We start from the raw sequence: 21,410 nt of genomic DNA, 5'->3' as shown, positions 1-21,410 counted from the left end.
CACACACACACACACACACACACACACACACACACACACACACACACCACGTTGCTTTCTGGACTCACAGCTTGATTCCAGGTCAGGAGCTATTTACCGTTACCTAACTCTTCTGATGAGCGATTCCTCTGCTGAAGACACACCGTCATGTGCAATAGACTAAGGGGACAAGAAGGCCTGCCATAAAGTGAACCCGTCACTGGTGAAGCCTCAGTGGCCCCAGCCTAGACGTTCTAACCTGTTTTCTGGAGGTTCTTTCGGTAGCCACTGAGGTTCAGCTGGGTGATGGTTCCCGGTAAATGTGCCACAGCTGCTTGCACATGCTTTTCCGTGAAGTCGAAGCACCAGGAGAGATTCAGCTCATCCAGTCTGCATGAAGGAAGGGCAATGGGAAAGCATGAAGGCAGCAGAAGGAGCGGGGTGACAAGCTGCTCGTACACACACACACACACACACACACACACACTGTAAATCCAAATGTGTTGCCACTCCCTTCATAGACCGCCTGTTCTGCGTTGTTCATCTGAAACTGCACTCTCTCCTCTAAACCCCTCTATCCTGCCGGTTACCGGGGGACCTGAGCTGAGGACCTAGCAAATACTCTCCTTCTGGCAATGCAGGCTGAAAACGGTAGCCTGCACGTTTCTTTCTCAAACCCAGCTATGTTGTCAAAAAAGCACGGACAGCTAGCAACTCACCTGTTTTATAAAACCCACAGAACGACCTCTAATAGAGAGACAGATGCTCTAACTGTCCGTTTCATCCAGTTCTCCCCTGCCACAAGATCCAATGGGTTTCAAAGTCAACGTCTAGCTCCCCACTTTGCATCTCTGCTGACTGAATACAGTGCTGTATGTTTTGTCTGCCTCATAGTATTCTGATCCAAAGGCAATTTACCTTTGACAGATCACTAAGGAGACAGATGCAAATGATGTACCAGAGAGACCAGGAGATGGGTAAAACGAATAACATATACACATTTGGTATTGTGTGTTCTGTATTCCAAGTCTCCTCTCAGCATATTATTAAAGACGTGTATGGGATCGCCCATATTAAATATGGTTAAGTTAGAGAGAAATCAACCACACTGGTAAACCCGTTCCTCCATTTCCCTTTAACGATGGCAGAGAGAAGGGATCACTGTCCACGTACCCCGCTCTTACAAGCGGACTTTTGAGTTTAGCTTGAAAGTTTGTGTGACAAAGAAACTATACCGCACAAGTTAAGAATGCAGCACCACGTACCCAGACGTGAAGCTTAAACTGTACTCGATATGAGCTCCAAGTGACAGCTCGGATCTTTCTTACCTGGAGCAGCTGCTAAGCAGAGTTGCCACGGCAGACTCGGAAAATCCAGAGCACCCACAGAGGTTTAGTCGCAGCAAGTTTTCATTCTGTGCGAGAGTGCTAGAAAAGAGAAAAATGCCAGAAGGATAAATTGCACCGATGGTGAGTCCTTTCCTGTATTCGCGTGTGTGTGTGTGTGTGTGCGTATGTGTGTGTGTGTGTGTGTGTGTGTATCTGTGTGTGTGTATCTGTGTGGACAAGTGAGTATATATAATTATAATTAAGCACTGAAGCTTGTGAGTCGGAAGTGAACTTAAAATCCACATTTCACTGTCTCTGACAGAGCTGAGTGATTTGCTTCGGCTACTCGTTTGCGAAATGGCAAGTAGCATTATGGTGGGGCTGGAGACAAGGTTAAATGACCTAATGTAGCAAAGAGTTTTCGAAGTACTTGCAGCATGAATAGACAAGCAACCTCACAAGCAACCTCAACAAATGTATCTTTTACACTAAAAGGCTCGCCTTCCCTGTCTTAGGGAAGCTCAGTGATGAGGAGCCATTTTTCTGGAGTTAAATCTTGGCTTGCTTTGGTTTAACCCTGTAAACTCAGACAAACTATTCAGCCTTCGTGTGTGCTTGTTTTCACATACAGGGGAAAGGATGAGAGCTTACTGCTTGCTATCAGAATTAGGCTTGGCTTAGAATCTGCCACGTATCTGCTACCTCTCTTGTTCCATTCTTTACCTCAGACCTCATATGTCACCTGAGTAGCGCAGTGGCCCAATCTGTGTCTCACTAACAAATGAATCAAATGCACGTCAAAGTGACCTGGCTCTTCCCCATCACATGATGCGTCATGCTTCTTGGCCTCTTTGCAAACTACCAGAGTCTCCACAGAAGGCCATCATAATGTAGCCATGCTTCTCCTCATCTCCCTCATCCCATGCTCCAGCAACTGCAACTACCAGCTTCTTAGGAGTTCGGAACAGCAGCAGCTTCACGAGGCTGCCTCCAAAGCCCTGGTGCTTTGGAGATCTACCTGGATATCGGTAACAGCCAGCCTATCAGTCACTACTCTGCGAAGGCTCCCCTCCTTAAATTCAGTATGTTGTCCCATAACCGCCAATGCATTTGATAAACACTCTCCCCGGTAATTGTCTGTCTTATCCACGAATGAGGCACAGACCACATACTGCTTCGTTTCCATCTTTCTCCTAGAGTAGGGTCTGCCACATGGTTAGCATCCAAATGTCTGCTGTCTCGAAAATCCTACACAGTTCTGGAAATTCTGTGTGTCCTTCAGGACATGAATATAAGGACTCCGTAGCCATATACAAGAAACACTTCCATATGCAGCAGTTGTCTTTTTTGTTTGTTTGTTTTTTGAGACAGGGTTTCTCTGTGTAGCCCTGGCTATCCTGGACTCAGTATGTAGAACAGGCTGGCCTCAAACTCACAAGAGATCTGCCCATAACAACTATCTTTATGACATACTTCAGATGCCACTCACTTGACAATAGGATCCGAAAGCTGCAGGCCTTCCAGGCTTAGATTCTGCAGCTTGGAGCACTCAGACAGAATCCCGTGGAGGTTTGACACGTTTATAACAGAGTTGGACAGGTCCATGTGCTGTACACGAAGAGAGCTGAATGCAGAGGAGAGAACAGAGGCCTTGGGTAACTCACACAAGTACATTCAGATGTGGCCCAACCCCTTCCTGTCCCCACAAGACTAAATACACATTTTAAATATCAAATGAAGACCTGGTCATAAAACAAATTGCTTCTAGTGAATTCCCATCCTCATTCATTTTGAAAATTCAAGATTTGCCAAGTCCAGATGTTGCTGCCAACATGGTCTCAGTCAGAAAATTAAAAAGGTGGGAATGAGGAGAATGAGCTAGGTTCATGTGCCCAGGGAGTGGGGTAAGCCTATGATGACTCCTAGCTGCTGTTGAGGGCTGAATGGGTGAGCAACAGTGTTTACTACGAGAAGGAGGACAGTGGAGAAACCAGTTTTAATGGGAGGCCATGTTTACTTTTAGATGTGCTAATACTGAAGTACTCAGAAGTTCAGGTGTCGAAGCCTTTAGGTAATCAGAACTAAGAGCTTTGAAGTAGACCAGGCTAATCTAAGGGTTTGAGAATCCTGAGCATAAGGCGGACAAACAGGGCACAGCTAGTCTGAGAACAGCATGAGAAGAAGGACAAATCCTGGAGTAAACACAAGGAAAGGCTAAAGAGGAACAGCAGTGGGAGGAAATAAAAGCAGTGGGGACAGGAAATGGCTACTGGAAAGAAGGGGAGGGGACTGGAATGGAGAAATGTTCTACTGTCTTTAGCTTGCTTTTCTCTTCCGTATCTAGCTATTCTTCTCAGGCATCAGATAGCACGAAACCTTAGCATTCCATAATTTGCAGCACCAGAGAAGTATTTTTTCAAAACAGTCTACAAAACAAAAAAGAAGGCATTTTTTTTCAGGTTGTCTGTCTGTGATAGGACAGAAAGCCCATGATGCAAGTATGGGAATACTCCCCCCAACTCTGTCATGGATGGTCAGTGGGGATGGATGCAGGAGGCTCTCATTCTCTGATGTGGACGAGGCATAGCTCTGGCCTGTGGGATTCACAGCCCCACCTGCTCAGCACTCATTCTGAGATTGCTAAATAAGCACTGTTTTCTTACTGGAGAATGGGATGAACCCAAGGTCTTGCATAAGCTCCTCTAACACTGAGCCACACCCTCAGATGTCTAAGTGAACATCTCTGACACTAGGGAAGGCCCAACAGTAGCTCTTAAACCCATGCCACGCTTCAAGCCAGAGGCCACATGGCAACATATGCAACTGACAGCCCACACTACAGACAGCCTGTCACTGGCTTAAATCGCAACAAAGAAAAAAAGGAGTGTGAGCTGTTTCCACCTCCACATTCAGTCTTTTTTACCTGAAACTTTCACCCAATGGTTGCTCCATGAATGATCGTGGGCAGCGGAAGGCAATCACCCCTCGAGAAAGCAAGCGAACAGTCACATCGGGGTGCAGATTTTTACCTGCCAGGTCGAGGGACTGCCAGAGAGACTCATCGAGCCTGAAACAGAGAGGGTGCTTGATTATTAAGTTGATCACAGTGAATTCTGGGAACCCTGGAGACCCTTATGGAAGACACGGCTACTGGATCTCCTTAAGGCAAATCTAAAGAGCTTTTGTTTCCAAGCTCTCTATGCAAGACTAAACATTTCTTGATCACAGTATCAATAAGCGTCCACATTTCTCTTCCTATATTTTCAATCCAGATTATCTAATGCTAAAGCCAGAAACGGCTAATAACCTGGAACCAGAGAATAAAATCCAGAAAAAGGTTACAGATTGGCTCTGTTCTGTATTCACATGCACAAGTGTATGTACATATTTATATTAATGTTAAAGGAAAGAGGGGAAATACTAGATTATAGATATATTTCTAACATATATACATATATTCCAAAAATAGAATGAGCTTCAATCCTTTAAAAGCTTTATTTTATTTTTATTTACATGTATATGTCTGTGTAAGTAAATACTGTGTGTGTGTGTGTGCGCGCGCGCGCACGCACCCTCCAAGGAGTTACAGGCGCTTGTGAGCTTCCTGATGTTATCGGGAGAGCAACAAGCACTCTCTGAGCCGTCTCTTCAGCCCCTATGGTAAAAGTTCCAATAATCATAGTAGAATTTGATTAAGAAAGCACAAGAGAACATAAAGTGTGAGCACATGAGGGAACAATCTAACATGGTTTTTGTGCACTAGAGTATTCTCTTCTAAACATATTTGAAATAAGCACTCCACTGGCCGGTTCTGAAATAATTTTGCTATAAGAACTTTGCTAGGGTATGATTTGACTATTAAAAAGGTAGGCTATAGATCCGATATCCTTAAGAAAGTGGCACGCTTTGTGTCTTTCTCTTGTCCACACTGACATCTATTTCAGACAATTCTCTGATTTTCTCAGATCTTCACGTCTAGTCCTTTCAAAGACAGAAACAACAGCTGGCTTGCTATTCTAGACAACCCAGGACAAGTCTCGAAGCATTCACTCTGCCCCAAATATCACAGTGTTAACGTGGAAAGGGAAGATGAATTCAGCAGCCACCACAGCCCTAAGCCAAATGGTTAAGGCAACAGTTAAGGCTAACAAGACCTTAGTCTCATGCTAAATTTCACTTCACAACCTACTGTTCTTGACCCCGTAGTTCCTTCAACTCCTAAATTAGGATAATATAAACTTGTCATTTCAGCCTGTGTGGAAGATTAAATTGTTCTGCCAGTCATTAATTTAGCACAGTGAAGATGATGGCTGGATCAAAGGGAAGATGTTAAAGGTTAAAGGCCCTAGGTAGCCGAAGACACACAGAATAAGTAAGTTTTGTACTATCTGAGCATTAGGAATATTGTTCTGGATTTGGGAATTTTTACTAAAGAGTTTATTTTAGGTGCTTTAGTCATACTCACACCCATGAAAAAATAACTATGTAGGATTACAGGTATGTTAATTTGCTTGAGTATAGTAGCTATTTAGTGACCTACACCTACAGCAAAACATCACAGATTGCACAATTTAAATATGTGCACGTTTTTATAAAGTTTAATAGATATTTTTTTCCTGTGGTATGAACAAATGCATATCTTGTGGGTAAAAAAAGTCCTTTGGGTCAGGATGGTGGCCACTGCTGTATAGACCTTTTCATCTGCAAAGAAAACTGCCTAGGCTTGGGCCTGGGACTGTGTGTAGCTTAGGGCTAAAAGTTCTTGCCTCACATGTTTGAGGCACTGGGTATTATTCCCAGCATGCCACAGAACAACAAAATCCTTCCTTATTTCATGCCCTTTACTGCCTTCCGGGTTCACACCCTTTGCATACACATACAGTTTAAGTAGAGCCAAGAATCAGCTAAGACTACCTCAAACGGCCCTTGTTCAGCGTGCCTATGACCCAGGCAATGCACTGGCACCTTTCATTTTATCCTTCTGACTACCCCATGATGACAGTGCAACTACGGGCACGTCACATTCAGTGTATCAGGCTCATAGAGGACAAGTAACTTGTTCAGGTCACGTAGAGTATACGTCAAAGAGGCTGGCTTTGCTCTCTGTACCTCGTCCTGTGCTCCCAGCCTGCGCCCCAGTCCTACGCTGTCTTGCCACCCTCCTGACCTCCCTTGACATTAGCATAGCATTCGGCCCAAAAAGTACAGAGCAGAACACAGGGCGAAGAGGCTGTCAGAAAAGGGGTAAGAACAGATTTACGGGGAACTCTTCCCTCCAACTGTGAAATGGCGGCACCGACTTCAAAGAGCAGTAAAAAGGTGTTGGATTTGCTTAGGGTGTGGATGTTCTATGGAGAGGCTGACGGTTTCACCAGACTCAAATGAGTACATAACCTTCTTCCCGCCCTTCCTCCCCCACGCACATGCCCAAAGGGAGGTGAAAATACTCACGAGAGGCGGTACCACCTCTTGCAAACCCCAGAGACTCTCAGCAGCTCAGGGAGGCACAGGCAGGAAAAGATACCAAGGAGCAGCTCATCTGGAAGGGAGTCCCAGGAAACACCTGCAAGGAAGCAAGCCAGCGTTGCCACCTCTGAATTCTTCCCTGCCAAAAGTCACAGGGTCCCTCACGTAAGCATTTATCAAGCCCTCGCCGCTTCGCATAAAGGGAGTTTCAACCGAACTGAATTCTTCATTCTCGCATCATTTTTCTGTCCCACACAGACTTGCACACTGCGGTGGCTTGAATGAGATGTTCTCCCATAGTCTTAGAGATTTAAATACTTGGTTCCAAGATGTTGGCACTGTCTGAGTAGGTTTGGGAGGTGTGATTTTGCTGGAGGAAGCATGTCACTGGGGTGGGCTTTGAGGTTTCAAACCCCCAATGTCACTCTCAGTTAGCCGACTCGCTTCCTACCTGAGGTTCAAGATGTGAGCTGTTGGCCTTTCCCGTCACCACCAGGACTACCTGCTATCCCTGTCTTTATGGATTCCTCTCTTGGAACCATAAGCCCAAATGAACTCTTTCTTCTGCAAGTTGTCATGGCCCTGACTTTTAACACAGAAACAGAAAAGTAACTAAGGCACATACATACCCTGGTTCTCAGCAGTGAGGCTCAAGAAACAAGAATATTTTTCCTAGTGTTAATTCCATTGGTACCAGCTGGCCAACCACTGGCCGGGTCTCCTTGATAAACCCTGGCACAGAGCAAGTCCCCAGCCAACCAATATATTGTGATGATTGAAGCCACAAAGGAAGATCTCCTCTCTCTGATGTGGACTTATATAAAAAGCAAATGATCCTTCCTCCTTCTTGGAGTATAGGAAGTATGTCTCAGTCCATGCACCTAAAAAGCAATTTTACAAGGACCCCCCCTCCTTTTTTTCTGAGACAGGGTTTTTGTGTAGCCTTGGCTGTCCTGGAACTCTGCTCCGTAGACCAGGCTGACCTTAAACTCAGAGATAAGCCTGACTGTGCCTCCCTAGTGCTGGAATTAAAGGCATGCAACACCACTGCCTGGCTTTCTTTCATTTCATAATTCAACAAGATTCTCTATTACCCATGGCGCCAAGTATCATTTTGGGTGTAAAGGGAAGATCAGCAGACAAAATTAAGACCAATTAAATACTACTTTCATAAGGCATATGTGTTACGGGGGAAAATAGACAATTATACACAAAACAAGTATATTATGTGATTCATTAAAAAGGATGACAGCTATACAGAAAAATTCAGTCAGGTGGTGAAAGTCAGGCATAGTCATTGTGTTTGAACACAGTGTTGGGGGAAAGGTTCTGGGGGCAGTGGTCACTGAGTCACAATAGACCCACATAAAGGAGCTGGGTTCCAGACCCTGTAATAGGCACGATTGTTATGAAGAACAGAGCAAAGAAGGGTCATGGTGGAAAATGCAATGAGAAGCTGGGGATGGGGTAGCTATGGATAAAGATCTTTGGCTTTGATTTAACAAGGAACTACTAGATGGTTGTAAGAGGCTTGCCAGAGGTTCGTTAAAGTTCTGGAAAGATTACTGTGGCTGTGATCTCGGCAGCCTGGAGTGGGAGGAAGTTTAGTGCAGCTTTCTTTGTCTCTAGTTGGCTCTTCTACAATCCTACCTCAGTTGATCTAAGTCTAGGCTATGTACCTTCCTGTCCCCAAGAGTAGAAAAGGGACATGCATTTGCAGGACCTACAGTTTGTAGAGCGCAGTAGGCACTGAGGGCGGCACATGTGGCAGCTGCTGCCCCTGGCATTCTTCCTGGACTGTCCTTCTGAGATAATCCTGCCTGTCTTTCAGCAGAGCCAGATGCTCAGCCTGTGTTCACATTGCTAAGCACAAGGCTCAACCTTTTCCTGTGAGGGTTCAACTCATTCTTTAATCTGTTGCTTATTTAGAAATGTGTTCCAGCCATTGGCGCCTACTACAGTTTTAGGATAAGGCATTTTGGGTTGTACCTGGATGCTATTCTTTTAAAATAAGATTGCTATTAAAGGCTCCTCATGATCAATGAAGGCCACTATTTACCCATCTCTTTAGGCCTCCCTCACTTGTTTACAAGACCTTGCAAAGGAAAATCTGCTTTGTTGGTACATACCAGGAAGTAAAATTTGATCCATTCATATATTTAGTGAACAATCAATTTAACCCCAAAGTTTGTTCTAGAGAAACAAAATAACCTAAGCATGCCCAGATCCTTATTCTATTTAGAAGCTGAGAGACAAAGAAGACATTTCAACTATCATGTTTGGCTACAGGCAGCATCTGGGGCAGAAGAGTACAAGAGTGGTCAGGGAAATTTTCTGGGAAATAGTGGCTCATCACCGCTCAATCAAGGGCTGTTGCTATCATTCTTTTCCGGTGTTTGAAACAGGGTCTCATGTACCCTACTAGCCTTGAACTCACTATACAGCTGAGGGCTGATTCAGCCTGAATTCCCAATCCTCTTGCTTCCATTTTCTAAGTGCTGGAAGTTGAGATTTTACTATGATCTACAAAGACCATCATTTTACATCCCCGGTGTCTCTGAGAATTAGTATACTAAGGAAGAACTCAGCTCTCACTGGAATCCTAGCCATGCTGCCCCTAGCCTATGAAGTTGAGTAATTGAGTCTCTCTAGGTCTGTTTTCTATCTGTAGGAATGAGAATAAACAGATTTGCCTTGCAAACTGTTCAGTGTAGAGATGAGGTGATGTGGAAGATTTTAAATAATGCAGTAGAGAGGCAATTTTTTCTTCCCAGACTCCCCTTCTCTCCTCACTAAATCAGCACATTTTTCCTTCTCTGCTTTTTTTTTTCAATGCTGCTTTAAATTCAACAGGCAAAAACCCAAGATCAGGGGGCGGCTGTACAAATGTTGCAAGAGATTACCCAAACCCAAACCCTGCATCTCCCTCTATCTGAGCTGACGATCTCCAGATGCAGCTCCAGAAGGTCTGACTTCAAGGAGTTTATCTGGCACATAAGGACAGGAAGCACTGGAGAGGTGGGGAAGGCAGACACCGACTAGAGGAGGCCAGCCATGGCATTTAAATAGGCAGATTGTCACTCTGGATAACCGGTTTAAACCTCCAGGGGTTCCAGGAGACCATCTGGAATCCGTCTCTGAGCTGTCCCACCTGAGGGTATGGGTGCTGGAGTATAAGTCCATCAACCACTGCTGGTCATTCATTCTAGGCTCACTGTTAACTTTTTAGCATTCATTCCTGCCTAGAGAAAGCCCCTAGCACAGCTGCGTCTGTGTTCAGGAGAAAGCTTCGGGCACTAAAGAGAAGGCGAGTTTCAAGGGACCATGGGCTAGCCAGCAACAGGGAAATTAAAGAAGCATGCCCAGAACTGCAAGGTGGGAAAGAAAACTATACGACCACATTTGGTGTTTCCTATTTTATGAGAAATATCTAAGAAAGCAGAAAAAAAAAAAAAAAAAAAGAACAGTATGAAATGATCAGACGAGAGGAGGAAAGTGTAGCATAATGTTGAGAGCAAAGGCAGCAGAGCCAGGCAACAAAGCCCTTCAAGAAAACAGTCCAATGTAAGAAAGACTTCGTAGTACAGCTTGTCTTAGATTTCAGTTTAAAAGAGACTTGCTCTGAGAAGTATTTCATGTCATCACCAAAGTTCCACACCTAGGCTTGCACATTCCGCAATGTGCAATAGCTAGTATATAATTGACAGTTGGTAAATATTTGCTAAGCGCATCATACCTTTTATACCTATTAATTCTTAGTGACTGACCAACCTTCTTTTACCAGTTAATTACTACATGCTTGATGCTAAGAACAGAACCTGATAGTGAATGTTAGATACTGCCTAACTGATAGTTCATGTAGGAATAACTAAGGTCTCAAGAGAAGAATGCTGGCTTTATTTTAAATATAGGCAAGACAGTTGGCCTTACCAGGCCAGTTTCCTCATTTGAACAATAATAGACTGGCTTGTAACAAACATATTGTGGGTGGTTTTTGATTAATGAACTAGTTCTGGGAGGTGGGTATAAGGCACAGCTCATGTCCAAAAACCTCAGTGGCAGCTGGACCATAAGGAAATATATAACAACAATTAAAACTGCCCTCTACTAGAAGCCCTAAAAACCCGTGCCACGTGTTAAAGTACACCAGTGATAATCTTTGCCACAACCTAAGGATAATAAAACTATGACTGCTCTTGTTTTTAAGTATGAGTACATTTATCTCAATTCTCAATAAAGCCAAATAATTTCACAAAGGTGACATTAATTATTACACAGGTGGCAGAATCAAGAGGCAAACTTGGGCTTTATAAATTCCCATGTCCCAAAGTGAAAGTATAGGATAACAAGAGGCAGAAGCCTGATGATGTTTCTGGTTGGCAGAGGGCTCTGCAGGTATAAGTATACCTGGGAGAGGGCACAGCAAACCTCTGGCACACAGAAGGGATAAGGCCGAAGATAAAAGACCACAACAAAGGATGTTGGAATAGTTCAAGGTACCAATGAGTTTACCACCAAATATGTCCAGGACACATACAGCCTTAGGTAAGAAAGAGCAAGGCACCCAGAGTGCCATTCAGTTGACTTTACAGGACAACCCCATTCTGGGGGTGCTGAGTGGAAGTGGATTGGCTGCTGTCCCAGCAGATGGGGCAGAAATTTGTCTCCAGTAGCTGTGCTGGTGGCTAAAATCCAGGCTGTAATACATTTAATCTAATTTTACTTGCCATATTTAATTGTCAAAACATCAGCCATCTGTTTCCTGGATTCGTGACAACATGGCTGCCTGGTCTGTTTGCAAGCACAAGGGGATATCCAGAGGTCTTTGCTCCACTTGCTTTGGCAAAACCCACTGAGGATTTCCACCAGTGACCTACAAAGTTAGCTAATTATCACTGCTCCTGGTTTCTCTTCAGACGAAAACCCAGCTTCCTCATCTGTAACCATCTCACCATGCCCTTCGAAGTCTCCAGGAAAGAGGGATGTGTAGGAGTTCTAAGCACTTGATCTCTGGAGCGTAGCTAACTTGTCTTATTTCATCTATTTATTTCCCAGACCAGCAACACTCAAGATTCAAACTGCATGTCCAAAACGATTCTAATGATATCCCAAATTTTGATTAAAAAATAACTAATTTTAATTGTATGCATGTATGTGTCTGCTTGTGCACACGTATGCACCAGTGCGGGAGCCCACGGAGGTCAGAGGTGTTGGATCCTCTGGAACTGGAGCTGCTAACAGAAATCCAATTTGTATCTTCTTGAAGAGTCCTGATCAGCCATATGTAGCCTCCCAAATTTTGACTTTAAGATTGTTTTTACAGCTGGGGTTTGTGGTTACATATCGTAATTTCAGTGCTCAAGAGTCCGGAATTACCAGAGATTCAAGGACAAGCAGGATTACAGTCTCAAAAAAAAAAAAAAAAAAAAAAAACAAAAACAAAACAAAACAAAAAAAAAAAAACCAACACATGTACACACTTATGAAAACACATATATACATAGATTGTATTACAGGAGAAGGCACTGAGACCCTGAAACTCATGTCTATTTCTTAAAATTTTATTTTATTGGAGGGGAGATCACATTAGACCACTTTTACTGGCTTGATTCTGGTGGCACATATTATACTCCGAGCTTTCTTCCTAGGAACTGCACAGATTTTTTTTTGCCACTCTACATGAATGATCCTTCATTTTCCCACAAACAACTGAGAGGCAACATGAGACTGTACTAGTTAATATGTTTGCATTTTGGGTGGGCCAAATAGGAAAAAATAACAGCAAAATTAATGATTGCACCACTCAGCCCCACATCCCTGTATTTCTATGAAAGACTTTCTCACCCTTGTGGGATGTGAGAAGAATTAGAGAAATAAGAGCAAGCAAGACATGAGCCTTTGGTTCATTGTTACTAGTGTATTCCCAATACCCAGAATAGTATTTAATAAATATTTGTTATGACAGGGCTAGTGGCACATGTCCATAATCTCAACAGTGACAGGAAGAGTCAGGAAGACAACTCTGTGTGAAACCAACCATATCTGAAGAGTGAGTTCTGGCCATGGTTATATAGGGATACCTAGTTTCAAAATGAATAAATAAAAAGGCTGAATGAATTGAAGGAAACTGTAAAACAAAGATGACCAAAAGTATCCCCAAAAGGACTCCTATAAAACAGAGACGTGGGAGCTGTTGGCTAAAGTCACTGATGGGCCATGCAATCAATTTAGTAGCATTATTATTATGCATTGAACATCTGTTTTGTGTAAGCAAGGGTAGGGCTGTGGAGGTTGTGGTAGTTGGCTGTCTCCTTCCACCTTGTGGACTGAAGAGAGGGAAGGTAGGAGCTCAAGATGGATGGCAAATGCCTCTACTTGTGGAGCCATCTTGCCAGCCCTATTATTATTATTATCTTAAGAAGAGACTAGAAACAGATATCTTAGGGAAAGGGAATGACTGTTTTTTTTGAAACTCTTATTTCAAATTCCCCTATTGCAATATAAAATATATTTCTTACTAGTTAAAGTATTGAGAGAAAGATGTTTGCTTTGGGGTATTAAAACAGATTCTCAGGCTAAAGAAATTCTTGGATCAAAATCTCTGGAACTCTGTACTTTGATCAAGATCCCTTGTGAATTCTGATATACTCTGAACTTTGGAGCTTCAGTCTAAGAGAGAACCTCTGTAGGGTCTGGAATCTGAACTGCCTTAACAGCCTTGGAAGAGCTCATCAACACATTAGTTCAACCACATTTTCATGGTCCTCACCTATTTAAAAGACAGGGACAGGCTCTTAATGACCATGAATAAAATGTCATTTCCCTCTTTCCGCTGCTGGCTTCCCTTTGGACTGTTTCCTCCCAGTTCCTTCCGTGCACTGGCCCCAAGAGCCAGCCAGAACTGCTCTGCTATAGGATTCTCACATAGCTTTAGTCATCTCACAGAAACAGATGCAGAGGAATTTAGTTGCCAGATGTGAGGCTGGAATGCAGCCCATGGGGAAAGCTTGCTCTAGCAAAGAACCAACAAAAGCCCTGGGCCAGTCACCAGATCTCTGGTACAGCAGGTGTGGCCTGTCCTGCCCTAATCCTGGCAGAGTTATTAGCCACCTGTCCTGACAACTGCAAGCAAAACTCGAAGAGATGAGAATCCAGCTACACTGGAGGCCTAAGCTTGCTTCTAGGGGCTTGGTGGGACTCTTGCACAGCAGCTGTCTTTCAGCTTACATCATGAGGCCACTCCTTATTCATAGCGACTAACCAATGGACGTGCATGGAAGTCCATGCATGCATAAATGTGTGCCGATGCCTCTCCTGTCTCCTAGGTCACAAAACCCCTCTATGTCATGATTTTTTTTCTCTCTCTCACTTTAGACATACATTTTAAAAGCCAATCTTAAAGTCTAGGCTCATTTCTGGGCTTGCTGCTTGTGATCCAAGCACTTGGGAAGCTGATGGGAAGACAGGATTGCCACGAGTTCTAGGTCAACCTGGAGTGTAAGATGATTGTTTATTTAAACAAACAAACAAACAAAAGCTCGGATGTGATACCACAAAGCTGTCACGTTCGCACTTGTAAGATAATCTGAAGCAGGAGGAATGCTGAGATTTCAAGACTACATAGTTAGTATCAGAGGTATACAGCAAGATGTCTTTAAAATAAAAAAAAGAAACAAAACAACAACAACAACAAAAACAAAGACAACAAAATGTAGACTCATTGACTGGACCAGTTCAGTTCCTCTCTCCTCCATATGTTTGCTGAGTGAAAAAGAACTTCCCACATCCACTGGGATGGTAAGTGAGTCACTTTTGCACAATGGGATTGCTCTGTCCGGACACAGAATACTCAGGGTGAGCTACTTATACCGCTATCTTCCTGGCAGACATACTGCTATATATTTTATCTTTCCTCTTCAACCCCATTTTTCAAGCTCCTAGGAGCCAGCAACACTCCCATAAATTTTGTTGACCAGCATTAACTATTATATGCCACTATCATAATAAGAACTTTACAGGTTTATTTAACGTTCATAGCAACGCTTTCAGTAGGAATTCTCACTCCATTTCATAGATTAAGAACCAAGGATCACAAAGCTCAAGTAATTTTCCAGGGTAGGTAAGTGGCAGCATCAGGATTCAAATGCAGATTTGTCTGAACTTACCACCAAACCCCTCTAGTCAACCTCATACATTATTATTTATCTGGTTTCGTTTCCAATTTTGAGACAGTGAAGCTCACGCTTTCCTGGAATCCCCATCCCCAAACCTCAGCCTCCTAAGCATTACTGATGTGTGCCACCATAGCTGGCATCAATGCGGACTCATCAAGAAGAAGGCTGCTGTGCTGATATACACCTGTAATCCCAGGACTCACAGAGATCTGCTCACTTCTTCTTCCCAGAGAGCTGGGATTAAAGGTGTGCATAACACCAGACTACAAAACAGGCATTTTAAAGCAAGCAACTGACCAGCTCTTCAACCTGTCTGCAGAGAATGCCAGACGGGAAAAGCTAAGAATACACTTTACGCTGGCACTGCCAGACTTCACTTTTATGTTTTCTTCAGTGTTTTTCCACTCCTCGCCAATTTCAGTTTAGACTTTGTTTACCTCTTCCATGAACAATCTCAACACTCTTCTAACCCCACTGTCTCTAAATTTAAAATATATCTAGAATCTGACCACGGTTTATCATTCCCCTACATTTCTAAAAAAATCTCCCAAGTGTTTGTGGTCTATCCTCTACCTGCAAAGTTCAGTCTCAGTTTACTGATGTGTCCCTTTAAAGGATTCAATGAGCCTGGTGGTGATGGCCCTGCCTTTAATCCCAGCACTTGAGCAGAAGGAAATCTGAGTTCGAGGCAAGCCTGGTCTACAGAGTGAGTTCCAGGACAGCCAAAAAGAAAAACCCTGTCTCAAAAAACCAAAAGAAGTTGTGTATATGTGGGGGTGGGGTGGGTGGAGGTTCTCTGAGGGAAGATTGTACCTTCTCCACTCCACCAGCGGCTGTACTTCTCCCTACTCTGCCATTCCCACTTTATGGCCCATCCTTTTCTCCAGGATGGTGATGGCTCTTCCCTTTGCCTTCAATTCCTTATATGAAGAGACTGCTCTCTCCCCTCCTTGCCTTGTCCAATGAAGGGTTTCCGTCAATACCCAGGTTGCAATCTCTCTTATGATTCCGGGACTTCCACTCTCCCTTGGCTTGATCTATTTTTGGTTTTAGTCACTGAAGCCTAACACATTACATAAAACAGGACATCCATTGTGTTTATAGTATTTCCTCACTAAAGGAAGCTCTATGATGTGTGTGTTTTGCTCACTGCTGTATTCTTAGCATATACTGTGGAGTACATAGTTTGTTCTCAGCAATACTTGCCAAATCACTCTTTTAAATAAATGACTGTGTGTGTGGGGAACTGATATAGCCTCAGGTCAATGCATTATATTTACCCTATGGCTGTGAGTGCTTGAGTCTTGATTTACCCTGCAGGCAATTAAAAAAACGCTTGAGAAATCAGGCAATGGGAGTCATCAGCAAGAGATTCATTTAAAGTAAATTTTGTTTTTTCTGTTTTTCTTTTGATTTTTCAAGACAGGATTTCTCTGTGTAACCTGGCTGTCCTAGACTTGCTTTGTAGACCAGGCTGGCCTCTGCCTCCCAAGTGCTGGGATTAAAGGCATGAGCCACCACACTCAGCTGATAAATTCTGTTTTAATCAATCCATTCTGCCTCCTGGAGACAGAACTAAGAAAGCTGAAATTATAAATCCATTATAATAATTCAGAAAGAGAAGATAAAAGCTTGAGACATTTGCCACATGGAAGGAAAGACACAACGACCCAGATGGATATGGGGTGGGGGGCAGATTAAGTTTTAGGGCTCTACAAATGAAAATATAATACCACAGTAATGGAAATACAACACCCCAAGAGCTTGTTTGCAAGTGGAGCAGGGAAGTCTCCTGCACTTAAATTAACATTTACCTTATTAATGTACCTACAAACAATTTAAGTGACTAAGATATAGAAGTCACTCTGGTACAAAGCAGTGCAATAGAGTCTAAAGGAACCCTGTACGATCTCTGCTTATGTTCCCATTTATCAGTGTGCTGAGCTGGACTTTGAGCAGAGATTCCCTTCTAAGGAAAAGGGCAGGAATGCTGTCTTGTGGGTTTAAAGTTTCAAGTCAACTGTGGACCAGGAGATAAAGACCTATGAACATTCCAGGAGACTTAAATGACTGGAATCCATTTCACTGGAACACTTCAAAACTAGGCTATTTCCTTGAGTCCCCCAAGGACATAGTTCAATCAATTTAGTTCAAACAAAATAGTTCAATCCATTTCTTACATAATTTGAATCTTAGCCCCATACCCTACCTGGAAAGTTCTCTCGATTGAGCTTAGGCCTACGGATGATCACAAAGTCTTTGTCACTCCCTTTGCTTTTTAGCCGTTTCCTTGGAGGGCTCTGGGGGTGGCCGAGGTTTGAGAGCAGTTCATGGGGGATGTTCTCACTGTCCACCTCCTCCTTCTCCAAGGCAGAGACACCCATGCCTGATAGCAGCTCAGAAGTCTTGCTGGAATCCCATCCCCACGTGAAGCTGGTGGTGACGTTGCTACTCTGGTCCGGAATCTCCTGAAGGTGCTTCCTGCAGAAGGGCACACATTCCCCATTCCTTTTGAAAGCACACCCCTAAATAATTCCAAGGTAGGAATGAAAGAATCGTCACATATGCAGTGTAGAAAAGTCATAGCAAGAAACAGCACTGCATTTTTTAAGGTGACTACAGTGTGAAAAATTCAAGAATGAAAGAGAAAATCGGAAACACAATCACACCTCACTTTGAAAAGCTGTGGGATTTATGGTCATGCAGAAGGCCTCAATAATTTCTTTCCGTGGAGGGAAAAAGACAGACGGCATTCATACCGTGATTCAAAATAGTGGAAGGAAAACCTAATTAGGAAGCCAAATTAAACGGAAGGTCGACATTCAGACTAAAGATTTATCCATCCACTTTCTTTAAAAGAAGGGACTAAGCAACTACCATTCACATAACAAGATTATTTTAGCAAGAAGCAACATTCGCGGCCTAAAAGAATTCAAACAGTTCATTCATGCTTTGCTCGTCTTTGCAATCGGTTTACCTGTGCATGGTAATTTACTAATTCAGGAGTTCTGAATGCTTGCAATTAATCGATGAGCTGCCTGCTTGCCTCCCAGACCCCCGCTCCAGCGCGCGGCGAACAGTGATCCCCGGGGCCCCAGCAGCTGGACCCGCGAACTAGCAACGTTCCATCACTACCGCGCGCGCGGAGTTCTGCATCCCGCTCTCCAGCAGCCGCCTTCTGACGCCCCGTCGCCTGCTGGGAATTGTAGTTCCGAGCCTGGCTCATAGTCCGACTACTTTCTCTCTTACTTCCTCCACCCATATTTTGGCCAAACCCTCCAGATACCCACAACCCCCCGCGGCGCAGAGAGGGACTGAAGACGGAGGACGGGCAAGCGGAAGTGGGCGGAGCTTCGGCTGACGGGGAAATGTCAGCCGATTGACTGGGAGTGGGTTATCCTTTCCCCGGAGCCCATTGGCCTTCGGGTGACCACCGCCACGGTCGCCTCGGACTGTGGGTCCCTGACCTCGGGAGGCTGCGGCGGACGCGAGGCTTCTCAGTCCATTTCGGACGCTGCCTGGCGGGATCCGACGGTGAGCCGAAGAGGGGCGGGGGCGCGCGGGGCGCGTCGGGGTCTGGGGTCCCGGCCCAGCCTTGGCGGAGATAGACCGGGGGGCTCCAGATCCCGAGCGGTCGCCGTCGCCAGGCCCATCTCCGGGGTCTCGGTCTCCCGCCAGGTGAGAGGCTGCGGGCGGCGTGCCAGGCAGCCGGCCGTCCGGCTGCTAATTTCACCTGGCAGTGGGCGGCCCTTAGGACTGGGTCTGTGGACGTGATCCGAACCTCACCTAGAAAACAGGCGAGTGGAAGCCTTTTGAAGCCCAAGCGCAGTTCCAAGAGAAGCAGTGGTTTAATTTTAGGGCAGCAGGTGCCGGCAGTGGTCCCCCTTGTATGCTTTCCTATCCTTGATGGCTCTCTCAAATGCAAAAGGAAGAATGACGCTATTCTTGCAGTAAGAAACCACCTTGAGAAGGTGTTACGGTGTGTCTGACTCAACCCACAGCCTCTCTTTGAATCTCTGCCCAAAAACTATGCTAATTCAGCCTCTCTGAAGAGGTCCGGGGCGATTAGATTAGAATGACCATGCGAAATTCAAAGTGTGTAGACTGCTGAAAAATGTGACTCCGGGGCAACAGGGTAGGGGGTAGGGGAATGCATTTCAAGTCCATTAAAAATGAGGAGGATTTCTAAAGCTGAGAAAAGGCAAGCTAACTTCACTTAAAACGCGCGAATACTGTTTTAGTATGTTAGATGACATACGTTTGTGTTTCTTGGTGGGAAGGGCGAGATTCCTTTCGTGATGGAATTAAATCCCACATGCTCAGGTATGTGTTTCTAGCCTGTTCCTTGCATCAATTACTTCGTGACAGAGGAAGCAATTCATGAAATTTAGTTCCTGAAAGTGAGATTGGTGTTAAAAAAAAATCTGTTTGCAAATTGATTTTAATTTAAACGAAGAAAAGACTAGGGAAACGAGTATTCACAGTTCATTCAACTGTTATGGAAAGTATGTTAAAACTAGACCTTCTACGATTTTATATAAGATTACCTTTTGTAACTTTGGAAAACACATTTGCCTTCACCTGAACTTTGTGCTTTCTGTTAGGATTGTAACTCACTCGAGAAAAAAAAATGTAGTAAGCATAAAATATAACTTTGTTCTGTGGTTTTAGCTAAGACTTTCCAGAGAATAGTAGGATATTTAAATTAGTGGACACTGTGTACTCTCTAGAATAGGAAAGCCAATGAACTTTGAAGAGCCTCTACTTTGCCTTGATAATGAACCTGTTTTTCTTTTACATTTCTAATCACAGCTGTTTTCTTAATATGGTGAAAAGGTTTAAATTGGCACACATGATTCTTTTTGGTAGAAGAATTGTGTCCATTGAAGATTTGAGGTTATTAGCTATGTAGTGACTGCTCCTGGTCTCTTAAAGTACTATGTTGTGATTGCTGCCAATGTAAAATATTTTATTTCCTGATTAATCTTATTTAATATTACTCAAAACACATTGCATTTCATTTTAATAAGCCTTAAAACAGTTTTAGCATTAGAATTAATCTGAGTTCATGATAAGAGAATAACTGAAGTGTCATTAGGTTGAATAATATCTAGTACTCTTTGGAAGCTTGAGCTAGAACACAAAATGATGTTATAATTGAGAAACATGAGATTTTTTGGAAAAGGCAATAACTGTCATTTTCTTAGTTAAAAACACATCATAGTTACAAGACAGTCAATGTTTTCAGGGCTCAGGAGATGCTAGAAAGGAAGGACTGCCCATCATAGCTGACCATGCTATATACGGTCTATGTGTGTATGCATGTATGCGTGTGTGTATATGAAGCCATGTATTCAGTACTAGTTGGTCCCATATTTGAAAATCAAATATAGCCAGAGTAATACAATTAAGCATAAGGGCAATGATGTACATAGAGAGTTTTAAGAAATTTCCCCCCTTATATTATTTACCTGAGGGGAACAAAATGCTGGAGATAGTTATAGCAAAAGTGTTTTCATACTTGGCTTTTTAAAATTTGATTTAATTTTATTAATTACACTTTATTCACTTTGTATCCCCCCCATAAGCCCCTCCCTCCTCCCTTCCCAGTTCCACCCTTCCTCCCCCTTCTTCACACATGCCCCTCCCCAAGTCCACTGATAGGGGAGGTCCTTCTCTCCTTCCTTCTGATCTTAGTCTATCAGATCTCATCAGGAGTGGCTGCATTGTCATCTTCTGTGGCCTGGTAAGGCTGCTCCCCTTCTCAGGGGGAGGTGATCAAAGAGCAGGCCAATCAGATTATGTCAGAGGCAGTCCCTCTTTCCATTACTATGAGACCCACTTGGACACTAAACTGCCATGGGCTACATCTGTGCAGGGATTCTAGGTTATCTCCATGCATGGTGCTTGGTTGGAGTATGAGTCTCTGGGAAGACCCCTGTGTTCAAAATTTTTCATACTTGGTTTTAAAATAATCTTCAGCTTTCTTTGGTTTAATAATCTGTGATGGGAAGACTAGATCAATAGCAAAAAGATCCTTACTCTGTTTTACCTTGTAGTTCTCCCATGAAAATTAGAAAAAGCTACTGTAGTCTAAATGGAATAATTACTCACGAAGTAAAAAGTTAGATTTTATATTAAACATGACTCTTTTAGCATCCAATTTTGATATAACTTGAAGAATAAAAGAATATTTTAAATTTATTCTTTATGAAAATGGAACCATAGAAATTATTTAGAACAACTTGCATTTAAAAAGGATGTTTGGATTGGAGATGAGACATGAAATTGAAATTCATCATCTATATTCAGGATGCTAGTTTGGATCTGTTTTGCCCCAAACTTGCTGGGAGAACATAAGTAAATTACTTATTCACTCTTCCATTTTCTCCCTTATTAAGCCAAAATTCTAACAATCTTTTCTCACGAGATTATGGGAACTAATTCAACAAAGCAAATAAGG

The 21,410-nt window shown here is 43.4% G+C and overlaps 2 protein-coding genes across 2 annotated transcripts in view; one reads left to right on the top strand and one right to left on the bottom strand.

The window, feature by feature from the left end:
* Skp2 (S-phase kinase associated protein 2) overlaps positions 1-18,095 on the bottom strand; it is a 28,583-nt gene extending 10,488 nt beyond the window's left edge. The window contains exons 1-7 of the mRNA XM_055601134.1: positions 17,925-18,095; positions 17,157-17,428; positions 6,759-6,870; positions 4,231-4,374; positions 2,797-2,931; positions 1,308-1,406; positions 239-369 (exon numbers count right to left, since the gene is read on the bottom strand). Coding sequence (XP_055457109.1) covers positions 239-369; positions 1,308-1,406; positions 2,797-2,931; positions 4,231-4,374; positions 6,759-6,870; positions 17,157-17,428; positions 17,925-17,932 — 901 coding nt within the window. The 5' untranslated portion in view covers positions 17,933-18,095. The remainder of the gene's footprint in view (positions 1-238; positions 370-1,307; positions 1,407-2,796; positions 2,932-4,230; positions 4,375-6,758; positions 6,871-17,156; positions 17,429-17,924) is intronic.
* A 194-nt stretch (positions 18,096-18,289) lies between these two features.
* The window catches only part of Lmbrd2 (LMBR1 domain containing 2), a 66,126-nt gene continuing 63,005 nt past the window's right edge, over positions 18,290-21,410 (top strand). The window contains exon 1 of the mRNA XM_055601045.1: positions 18,290-18,481. The gene's annotated coding sequence lies outside the window, so the exon portion shown is untranslated. The remainder of the gene's footprint in view (positions 18,482-21,410) is intronic.

This window comes from Psammomys obesus, unplaced genomic scaffold (assembly GCF_907164565.1).
Source record: "Psammomys obesus unplaced genomic scaffold, mPsaObe1.curated_primary_1811, whole genome shotgun sequence".
Classification (NCBI taxonomy): Eukaryota; Metazoa; Chordata; class Mammalia; order Rodentia; family Muridae; genus Psammomys; species Psammomys obesus.
Note: the sequence above shows the minus strand (reverse complement) of the source record. Positions and strands in the feature narration are given on the sequence as shown.